Consider the following 12,136-nt stretch of genomic DNA (forward strand, 5'->3'; position numbering starts at 1 on the left):
TACTCTCTTAAAGTTAAAAAATTAAACGTATTAATTTCACAGTACATTTTATCTGAAATTATAATTATAATATATATCACTTCATTATATGCAATGCTATAAAATACATTTTTTTAGATGCATCATTAACATACATCGTTAACAATTTTTAAATAAATCTTCATAAATATTTCCACAATTTTGTTACTTCTTGTATATGTGTCAACTGCCCTCTATGCATGAATTAATTTAAACGTATATTTAAAATACAACTCTGGTCATAATAATCCACAAAGAAACAAGCATAGTTTACTTTTTCGAATTTCGAACTATTTTCAACCAATCAAAATTCTTCGTAGTAGGCGTCGTCATAGACAAGAAAATAGTATAAATACGAGTTAGAAAGAAATTTTAGTTCATATTCGATAACAGTTTGGTAAGCTGCATTACAGGCCACGCCGAACGGATCGTAAACCTAAAAAACTTTAATTTGTGAACTTGTGTGAAAAAATTTAAAAAGACTCAAAATGGTAAGTGAAAATTAACTGGAAGTGTGTGTGAATAAGTGTTAAATTATTGTGTAAAAAATTTGCCGGCATATTTCTTCAAAATTTTTGGAAAGATTTTAAGTAATTTGATTGTAATTATTTAATGAATTATTTGTGCGTTCATTGGTGACGTCATCTTGATACATGGTTAAGCATGCTAAATATCAAAATGGAAGACTCCTTTAGGTCTACCTTTTTATATAAATAATATAATAAAAGAAATCTAATAAAATTCAGTTTTTTTTTTTTGTTTTTTAATTAAAAACAAATTTGATAAATAAAACTCATGTGCGGCTTCTTGCCGGTTCGCAGCCGCACCCTTTCTGTTGGCGTCGCCATTAAAACTTATCGATTTTTTTGTATGCGTCAGACAATAAAAAAAAATATTTTTGACGTAAAAAAATTTTCAATGTAAAAACTTTTTTTGGTAATATCGAAATTATAAGACGTTAACACGATTTCTCTTTTTTATTTTTTTTTATCTTTAGCGTGAATGTATCTCCATCCATGTTGGCCAAGCTGGCGTACAAATCGGTAACGCCTGCTGGGAGTTATACTGTTTGGAACATGGTATCCAACCTGATGGTCAGATGCCATCTGATAAGACTGTCGGCGGTGGTGACGACTCCTTCAACACGTTCTTTAGCGAGACTGGTGCTGGCAAGCATGTTCCACGTGCAGTTTTCGTCGATTTGGAACCAACCGTAGTTGACGAAGTCCGCACCGGTACCTATCGCCAACTGTTTCATCCAGAACAATTAATCACTGGCAAAGAAGATGCTGCCAATAACTATGCACGTGGTCACTATACAATTGGTAAAGAAATTGTTGACTTGGTTCTGGATCGCATACGTAAATTGGCTGATCAGTGCACAGGTCTTCAAGGTTTCCTAATTTTCCACTCGTTCGGTGGCGGCACTGGTTCTGGTTTTACCTCATTGTTGATGGAACGTTTGTCTGTTGATTATGGCAAGAAATCAAAATTGGAATTTGCCATCTATCCAGCACCTCAAGTATCAACAGCAGTCGTTGAACCATACAACTCTATCCTAACCACTCACACAACTTTGGAACATTCCGATTGTGCTTTCATGGTTGACAATGAGGCTATCTATGATATTTGCCGTCGTAATTTGGACATTGAACGCCCAACTTACACCAACTTGAATCGTTTGATCGGTCAAATTGTATCCTCAATTACCGCATCATTGCGTTTCGATGGTGCACTCAATGTTGATTTGACTGAATTCCAAACTAACTTGGTGCCCTACCCACGTATTCATTTCCCATTGGTCACCTATGCACCAGTCATCTCTGCTGAAAAAGCTTACCATGAACAACTCTCCGTTGCTGAAATTACCAATGCCTGTTTCGAACCAGCAAACCAGATGGTTAAGTGCGATCCACGCCATGGTAAATACATGGCTTGCTGCATGTTGTACCGTGGTGATGTTGTACCAAAGGACGTAAACGCTGCTATTGCCACCATTAAGACCAAGCGTACTATTCAATTCGTCGATTGGTGTCCAACTGGTTTCAAGGTAGGCATCAACTACCAACCCCCAACTGTTGTACCAGGTGGTGACTTGGCTAAGGTACAACGTGCCGTCTGCATGTTGTCCAATACCACAGCCATCGCTGAGGCTTGGGCTCGTTTGGATCATAAGTTCGATCTTATGTATGCTAAGCGTGCTTTCGTTCATTGGTATGTCGGTGAAGGTATGGAAGAAGGTGAATTCTCCGAAGCACGTGAAGATTTGGCTGCTCTCGAAAAGGATTACGAAGAGGTCGGTATGGACTCTGGTGATGGCGAGGGCGAAGGTGCCGAGGAATATTAAATTCGAAATTCAAAGAATGTATTGAAGAGGCATTTGCCACCACTGCTATTTTTTTTTACTAATTTTAATTAATATTTAATCTAGTTTATTTGTTTTTTTACATTCTTTAATATAACAGTCGTTTGCATATAACAAATAAATTGTACGAAAGATTCAGTCTGTAGTTTAAAATTTTAAGAAATATACGCAGTGGATGTAAATGTTAAAAATGTCGAAAATGATTTGTTTTAATTTAGCGGGCAAAGTGTTAAGAGGGTGGGTGTTAAGATTTCATCTTTTAAAAGTAAGACCAGTGGTACATCTGAGGGACCAAAGATGATATTTAATATTACACAATGGTAAAAACTGAGAACTTCAATTCTTAAACTGTGAAGAAAGGTTTGTATATACACAAGTAAAAAAGTCTAAATGCATGGAGTTGATCATATATATTATGGAACACACTATTAATGAATATACGCTTGTGGTTTCTCTAAAAAAGCCACGAGCGGTGCTTAAAATTTGTTGATAAGAATTAAACATTAAAGTGCATCATTTGGCATTATTGAAAAACTTCCAGATCTTTACAAAGAAGACACATTTTTCATAATTACATTTGAAACGCAAGGATCCTGGTATATATATTTCACTAAAACAATAGGATATTTGCTGTAAGCACATAATTTTGGTGTATTATTGAAAAACGCCCAGCCACAGATCTATACAAAGACACAGTTTTTATGAGTACATTGGAAACGCCGAAAGGATTTGTGGATCGCTTATAAATAGGTATGTAAAAAAAAATAAAATTATTTCTGAAATTTTATAAAAAGACAAAAAGCAGGAATAAAGTAGTATGTAAACCATTGGTTCGGCTCGAGAGTCATTTGCAAAGCCAATGGTTTTGTTTGTAATTAATTTTAATTATACTACAATCAGTGATAAATTATGATAAAAGTCAAGTCATATATTTATATATGTAAATTAATATTGAATATAAATAGCTACAAAATAAAAGCATATTCCCAGAAAATTTAGTATATAAATAACAAGTGGGGCTATGCGTTAATTAGTCTAATAACGTAGGGTGTGTTCAGGCGAATACAAAACATTTGCGAGTGCGGTTTTCAACTTGTTATTGTAGCATTCGATAACTAAGTTAAGAAAGAAAAAATATAAATCTGGAATCAGAACACCTCAAAATTTAGTAATGACATATTCTAGCATTTAAACGTGTATTGGTATAAAAAAAGTGGCACATTTCTTTTATTGTGCTTTCTTTCTTTATAGCACATGTATATTCATATTTCATATTCAATTCATATTTTACTTCTGAAAATATCCACAGTTAATTTAACTCTACAAGTTATTTTTCTAATTAGATTTTCTCAGCTAGAAAAAACAAAAAATGCAACTTCACTGAAAGTTAGATTTTATAAAAGTTTGTTGAACTTTTTTCTGGATTCGTTTTGGTCTAGGTAAAATCTTAGCTGTGGTAAATTATATTTCTGCTTTCTATTTTTGTATAGCAACAAAAAGCAAGATACAAAATTACTCAACGGGAAAATGGCAAGCAACTATAAAAGTATGAAGTTTTAATTTTTTTGTGCCCATTGCATTTACCTCTCTACTATTTCTACATATATTTCAGTATACACACACATATGTATGTACATACATATGTAGTTATTTATATTTTTAATATTAAATCTTTTAAGAAATGTACATATGTAAGAAAGTTGTAAGCAGAGCACTCTTTTACAAAACATACACACATATGTAAGTGTTTGATATGCCAGTATATGAAAGCGCAGCAAGCAGAGCAGCGACTGCATACGAAGTAAGTGGCAATAGTGAAATTGTTGTTGCTTTTCATATTTTTAATTTTTACTAATTGCTATTTCTCTACATATGCTACTTTAATGGAGTTTTTAAATTGGTGGTTAGATCTGGAGTCTAATGAAAAATTTCTATAAAAATTAAATTTATTTGAATAAAGAAAACTTTATGGCGGCATTGATTAATACTCAAATAAATTTTTTTTTTAAAATATAATTATACATAAAATATTTTATAATTTTCCTTTGTAAAAAAATTTACTTAAAATATTTCTATGAACATCTGTCAATAATCACAGTCCGCTGTGCGCTTTTCTAGAAAGCATAATAAATAAATAAGTAATTTATTCCCCACCCAAGCTATTTTCGTGTGAGTCATCATTTCATTGGTACCATATTTGGTGCACGGCTTAATTCATGTTGTGTTATTTGTGTATTTGGTATACTGAGCTCTCTGCTGCATGATGACTTCATGCAAGCACGGTTGCCACTTATGGTACTTTAGTACCAAAATTGGTACTTTTTTTTTTTATTTTTTTCGTTTGGTACTCATGTTCAAGAATTGGTACATTTTTGACGACCCAACTTTATTGTGAATATCTCCAATTAATTTTTTTTATAAATGCAACTTTGCACTATTTTATATTTTGTTCATTTATAACACTATGAAAAACACAGAACGAGAAAACAAAAAGGTCCAAAAAAATTTTGGACCTTTTTTTACAGAAATGGTACTTTTTTAAACCAATTTTGGTACAGAAAAAAATTTTCAAGTGGCAACCGTGCATGCAAGTGTGTTTCATTTTATTCATTTGCTACTAGCATAAAAAATATACGCATGCGCTAGTATGTTCAGTGGGGACTAGATGGTAATTTCTCTATACTGCGAAGTTATAGAAATGAAGTATGAAAGAATTTCTCATACAATTTGTTGTTGGAAATTGTTTCTGCATTGGCCTTAAAAATATTTTCATATGCGCTGCATTTTATGCTGCTTATGTATGTATGTATGTATGTATATGTGCTTCCTGTGCCTTCCCCGTTGCAATGGCATTAGCATTAGCTGTTATTTGTTGCTATCCTTGAAAATCAATACTTTTGCCGCAGTTTCAAGAATTATTTGCTTGTGCATGGGGTGACTTTTTCTTATGCAAAAAATTGTTATTGTTTTTTGTTTTCTTTCAGGCATTTTAGCAAGGAATTGGTCTTATTAAAGAAGTTGTTGTTGTTCGGTTTGTATTTGATATGTACACCAGTATATGTATGTGTGTACATACATTAAACACTAAAGCAGATGTTTTCACTTTAAATATTTTAAAGGTATATAGATTATGTAGATTTATTTGAACCTGCTGTTTTATTTTAATCAAAAAGTAACTAAACCGGAAATATGTACATACATATTTATATGTATATTCACTAACTTACACACATATAAAAAATCATAACAGGTAAATTAACATGTATCGATTTTCGAAGAAACGAAGTCAATTTTTTGAAAAGATATAGTCGAATCTCTGAATCAGAATAAATTTACTTAAAATCGTACTTTACAAAAATATAATATATTTATGATTAGAATTTATTAATTTAATATTACATCGTTGAAGGCTTCTTCCATTGAAGTCTTTAAATGTCTACGTGATTAATTTTCGACTTGATATCAATATTGGTTAGACTTTAGAAATTGTTTATGTTTGAAGACAAAAACACACATACTTATCGTTTTCGAATTTTGTCTGTAAACAAAAATTTGCATATGTGGGTAAACAAAAATAGAATTTATCCAAAAGTGTAGGCAGTGCAGGTGCAGGATTACTTGGTACTTTGATTATCGTCTAACAATCTCAGTTACTTAACTCGACCAGTGGCTTGCTCTCACCAGTATATAGGGTATACTATTAGGTCGTTTGTTACCTAATCAGTCTATCGAAGATTCAGAAGTTCTTAAGCGCATTTCTAACTGGAACCAGAGCAAGCTAGCGAAGCTGCTGAATTTTAGTACACTAACCTATGTTAATATATAGTTCAACATGTTTAAAAGTAAGGAAGGAATTTTTCTCTTAAGTGCCTCTAATATCTTTGCATCGTTGTTAGTTATTGTTCAAGCATCTAAAATATTAGATTAATTATTTACAGCATCTTAGATATTAATAAGCCCACTTTCAGTTTAAATAAATATCTATTGAAATGTAAGGTCTTCTAACAATAATTCACCCCGACTACTGGTGGTACATTTGAGATAAGGGAATTTACAGCATTTTAGATATTAATAAGCCCACTTTCAATTTAAATAAATATTTATTAAAATGTAAGGTCTTCTAACAATAATTCACCCCGACTACTTGTGGTAGTCCTAAACCTTAAATACTAAATTTACCTTAAAATGTCTTTAATTTAACATGAAATAGTATTCTTAAATTCTTTTTTAATTACTTGTTCATTAAATTCTTTCCCTATTCCCCGCATGTACTTCTTAAGTGATTTGATTTAGTAGTTCGAGCATACTCTGAGCCCATAAGTTGGTTTATTTTTTTTTTCCTTATACAAAGTCACAACAATTCAGTATAATTAAACTAAGAAGTCAGAAGTTTCGGTTTAGTTTACCGTGCATCTACATTGGCTAAACTTTGGTATGATTTTTGCATATATTTTTACTTTTTCACTGACGCATATTAAGTTTTATTCGCAGACAAAATTTGAAAACAATATATAGGTATAGACTTTCGAACATAAAAACCTCGCTAAAGTCTAGCCAGTGTAGACATCGAGTCATAAGCAACTCACAGCTCTATTTTAAACTTTACATATAAAAAATATATACAATAGAATTCGTATCACTTTAAGATAAGGTTTGGATGAGGTAAGCAACCAAACTAAAAATCACACCTATAACAAATCTACGATATGGCAAAATATTCTGTAAATTAAAGTTTATTTCTAATGAATTTAAAAAATTATTATATTAAATTGATTGATTTTTCTTAAAAACGCTCGATTTATTCTCTAATATGGAAATATACTATTTATTTAAGATTATAACTGTTTTTTGAAGCATAAAAGATTTGTGTGTACTAGCAAATAAATTTAAATAAATTATGACAAAATCATCTACATACACACATACATACATATGTATATACAAAAAATAAATTAAATTTAATGAAATTTAGCAATGAGAAGTTCAAATTTAGACAAATCGGGCTTTGCCGTATGGCGACCACGCAAGCAATTCTTCCAACAACAACGACAAACGTCTGTATGTATGACAACATGAACTGATCTTAAACTGGTTTGAAACCGGCGATGACGTTATGGTAGTGATTGAAGCGGCTGTTTTTAACAGTTTCTAGCTCATTGCGAACATGGAATCATTGCCATGAATGGAGCGGTCTCATATAACAGCTACACATTTTAGTAATTCATAGAATTACAAGGGGGAGGGAGTGGCTGTAGTTGAATCCAATTTAACATTTTTTCCAGTCTTATTAAATAAAGTAGGTGGCAGTATGTAGGTGTAGGTTTGTTTATAAGTTAAAAAGCAAGTATTTATTAAAAACCTAACAAAAAAATAATAAGTAATAAGTAAGTGACTGTTTTTATACATATATTATGTATGTATATTTATTATTTTATAAAATAATTATATATGAAGATCTAAAAAATTAAGAACACTTTTTGACCTCTCTGACTAGCAATAGTCATTGCACCTCTAAAATTGATAAAGCTAGCAACGATACTTCAAACCCCAGCAAAACTATTTGACAGAGACCCACTAGTTTTAGCAAAGTAATAAAGCAACACATTGGTTAAACCAAAATATCTTGTCCATTTATGTAAATTGTCATTTCTTCAATTATAATTAATGATGATATATAATAAATGATTCTTTTATTTTTATTTTTATTTTACCAACAAATGAAGATTTACGTATCAAATTGCGATATCCTGAGTTTTTACACATCGGAAGCTCTTCTGTATTATCAAAATAATATTTATTTGTACTAGAGAAACTTACCCGAAAAATGAAAAGGACAATACCAACTACGGCAGGTGTGACACAACTCGTAAGACATTAGCTTAGTTGTTTTGCGAATACTTGACTACATCGAAGTACATCAAATACAACCTTCATTTTGATTTAACTATCAAACTAAAAGAAGACTTAAGTTATTACTATTCAATACTCTTCAATTCCATTATAATTTGATATAAATATACTATAACTTTATTTCTCATCTTCATTCGAGATTGTGACCTGAAAATAACAATAATTCAATGGATTTTGCAGGCCAATTTTTTGTAGACCCCACCCCATCTATATGCATACTATCTCTGATAACTTAGTTGAGGTTAATAGATAAAATATAATAAAATTTGATTTGAATTAGATGAAATATAATAAAGTTTATAATTTTTTTCATATCTTAAAATATAATCAAAATAACTAAAACTAAAGTGTCCAAACATTGTGCAAAAGGATACTTCAATGGTTAGTCATTTGTTGAAGTAGGATGATAGTCTTTTAATTTGTGTACCTGGAAAATACATACCGTGATTACCACTTAGTATAGTAACTATGGTGACTATTTCCATAATTGACAAAATAGTATATAAAATGACATAATAGAGAACACGAAAGCTCGTTCATATGAAAAAAAATAACTCAAAAATCATAACATGAAAAAATCACAGTGTCGGTAATAAGTACTGATACAGACTATCTAAAGTTGTGTTTCTGTTAATATATGCAAATTGTATATTTGATTCACCATAGATATGTATGAACATAACCATTATTTATAAGAATTGAGTATTTGTTTTACTTATATTAACAATAAAAAGAAATCCGTAACTAAATCTTTTTGCGTTTTTTAAAAAGATGTCTCACTTTTAATAAATCTTTTAGAAATTTTTGCAATACAGTTTTCCATCGCATTATCTATTAACTATAATTATTGTTTGTTATGCATAAATATTATATGAAATAATAAGATCTTAAGATCTTTGATAAGATGAATTGAAGATTAGTTTTCTCCAGATAATTCGAAGCGGTAATCAGTGACCGATCAATTTGGAGAAACAGCAAAATGATCTTAAAAAAGATACCCTTTAGTCTTATCTTACTGATGGGTCCAAAATGAAAGATGACAGTGCAGGAACAGGAATTATAAGATTGAAGTTCTGCAAAGCAATCGCAATGGGAAAAACCTCTTCCATTTTTTGAGCAAAGGTCCATGCATACCATCCGAGGTACCAAAATATATACTCTTTTGTACAGCCAAGCAGCTCTAAAATCTTTAACAAACTCTTCATTCCAATCAAAGTTCGTCGTGGAATGCTTTCAGCTTCTCAATACTTTAGCATAGAGAAACTATGTTACTCTTATATGGGTACAGGGACATAAAGTGCATGAGGACAAGTAAATAGCAGATTCCCTAGTAAAGAAGGGTTCATCCAGTGTGCTCTTATTCATTTAAATTTACTCTGCAGATATAAAAGTATAATGGCGTTTTTGATTGGTAAATCTAGATACAATCTATATTTATTCTCGATCTGACAAATTCAGTTACCTAATCAATAATTTTAGGAGTAATTCAACATTTTTCTGGTTGTGTTAATAGGCATTTAAGTTTTTCATAAATACATACATATCATATCAAATTTTATTTGTCAGGTTATATAAAACAGCTGTTAATTTTCGGGTAATATTGCTACTATGACAAAATATCTACAGCGTTATAAAATAATCTCAAGTGTTATACATTTCGCTTAAGATTTATAAATCCAAAATGAATTTCACGGTAAAAGTGTATCTCCATTGGAAAAGTTACGCCAGATTTACCAATTGAAAACAGCATAAGAGTATAACAACATAAAAATATAATATTCATTTTATAACACGAATAAATTTTTTATATATTGTATGTAAGTATATTATTGTTAGTATTGCATTGGAATAGTAATCATCTAACTATAAATAGTACGTTTTTTATAATATTTAAAATATTAATATTAAATTCAATGTAGTAATATCTATTAACTTCTAAACAAAATGTGTTCAGTGCGTGTTTCCACCTCTAACACTGAGAACTGTATTATCGATAAGCCTGCACTATCAACAAACAAACAACAAATTCATTGTGTAAAAAGAAAAATCCAGCAGATTGCGAAAAAATATTTATATAAAATTTACTACTAAATGATGACTTTAACGAAAACAATTGACCAAGCAACTATTTTAACCGGAGATCGGTCGAAGTATGTCAAATGATTTTATTTAATTTTATTGACATTTTCATAAATTGTAAATTATTTTACAGGTTAAAAGATTTACTGGCAAGTCGTTTGGCCGAGTGTGGTTGGCGTGATGAAGTACGTCTTATGTGTCGCAATACGATTAAGGTAAAAGAATAAGTACATATTTATTTATTTTTAATTATGCAATATTGTATATCTTCATATTATCAGGAAAAAGGAACAAATATAAAAGTTGAGCAACTTATTGCTGATATTACGCCAAAAGCACGCACACTTGTACCTGATACTGTCAAAATGGAGTTATTAATGAAAATTAAAACTATACTTGCTAAGCAAGAAGGTATAGATTTGTAGGAAAACGAATTATTTTTAATACAGTAAAAATTATGTATTGAAAGTTTTAAATAAGGCTGAAGTTTGTAATTTATTGATTTGCAAAAATTTATATGTGGACACAAATGCTTTAAAAGTATTTTCAATAAATTAAAAAATTTCTGAAATGAAATACTCATAATTAATGAAGATTAAATTACATGAAATATTCAATACATATAACGTTAATTCAAGTATCGATAATACAAATCAAAACCCTTAAATTCTTCCTTTCAATTTAAAGAAGTTTAGGAATTTTATTGATCAAATTCTTAACATTCAAAGTCAATTTTAATAATATTTGTTACATGTATGTAGTATTTATTTAGATTGCTAATTATTTTAATACTTTTTGTAAACAATTTTATTATGTATTCAATAATTTTTATTTAAAAATATAATTTAAGGCAGAATATAGAAAACATTTAAAAAAGAGCAATAATATTTAGAAAATTTATATGAAATTAAATAGTTTAAATAATGAAATTTAGTATAGTTTTTAAAATTAATTCGTATACTATCTATTGATTTATGTGTAAATTATTTTTGTAGAAACCAAATTTATTTTATTTTTATTCATGAAATATCTTGAAAATCCGTTACACCGTTGTAAATGAAAATAAATAAATGTTTATGATGTATTTTAAATTTCTGTATGTAATTTATAATTTGTAATTAAATATTAATAAATATAAATTATGCTTAATGTTTTTGAAATCAAAGAGTAGTGTTAACTTTACCTCTAGCTCGGCTATAAAACTTAATATTCATATTAAATAAAACCGAGCAATTTTAATGAAAAAAATTAAAATCTAGTAGCTATCTCTACTATAGTCTGAGAGCTTTTATAATTATTCAATAAAATTAATTTGGCCCCAACGTCTGTGTTGTGCTTCCAACAATAAAGTCGATAACTAATTGAACGTTCTATGCCGAGGTAAAACGATTTAAGCCTAGTCTCGACTTTAAGCTACAACTGCGTAGAAAGGATTATTAAAACACTTAAAGTTTCCATTTAAAGCATTAGGAAGCACTGTTATATTATAAAAACGCTAAAATTCGTCCGAAAGCTCTAAAGAACTATAGAGCATGCGTGGCCCGAATTAGGAATTTCTGGCTAAGTCGCTGAAAATTTTCTCTTAAGTTAATGTTTCAATCAACATGACCATGCTTTTATTTTGATGAAGCATATATGTATATCAATGTTTGCACTTTTTACTTTATTAAAAGCATTCATATTAAAGCTTTTGCAGCTCGTTGAACGCTTCGGTATGCGATGTCAATACCAAAACAGTTTCTTTTCTTTCCGTTTCGATTTTGC

General features: G+C 29.9%; 2 protein-coding genes across 2 annotated transcripts; both read left to right on the forward strand.

The window, feature by feature from the left end:
* Positions 1-339: 339 nt before the first annotated feature.
* LOC119684094 (tubulin alpha-1 chain) lies at positions 340-2,521 on the forward strand. The gene is made up of 2 exons (XM_038098043.1): positions 340-509; positions 1,016-2,521. The coding sequence occupies exons 1-2, from the start codon at positions 507-509 to the stop codon at positions 2,363-2,365; spliced, it is 1,353 nt and encodes a 450-aa protein (XP_037953971.1). The 5' UTR covers positions 340-506; the 3' UTR covers positions 2,366-2,521.
* Positions 2,522-10,216: 7,695 nt separating this feature from the next.
* On the forward strand, positions 10,217-11,146 carry LOC119682685 (enhancer of yellow 2 transcription factor-like). The gene is made up of 3 exons (XM_038096178.1): positions 10,217-10,443; positions 10,506-10,587; positions 10,654-11,146. Exons 1-3 carry the CDS (start codon positions 10,385-10,387, stop codon positions 10,795-10,797), a joined length of 285 nt encoding a protein of 94 aa, XP_037952106.1. The 5' UTR covers positions 10,217-10,384; the 3' UTR covers positions 10,798-11,146.
* Positions 11,147-12,136: the final 990 nt, after the last annotated feature.

Source organism: Teleopsis dalmanni, chromosome 2 (assembly GCF_002237135.1).
Source record: "Teleopsis dalmanni isolate 2A chromosome 2, ASM223713v2, whole genome shotgun sequence".
NCBI lineage: Eukaryota > Metazoa > Arthropoda > Insecta > Diptera > Diopsidae > Teleopsis > Teleopsis dalmanni.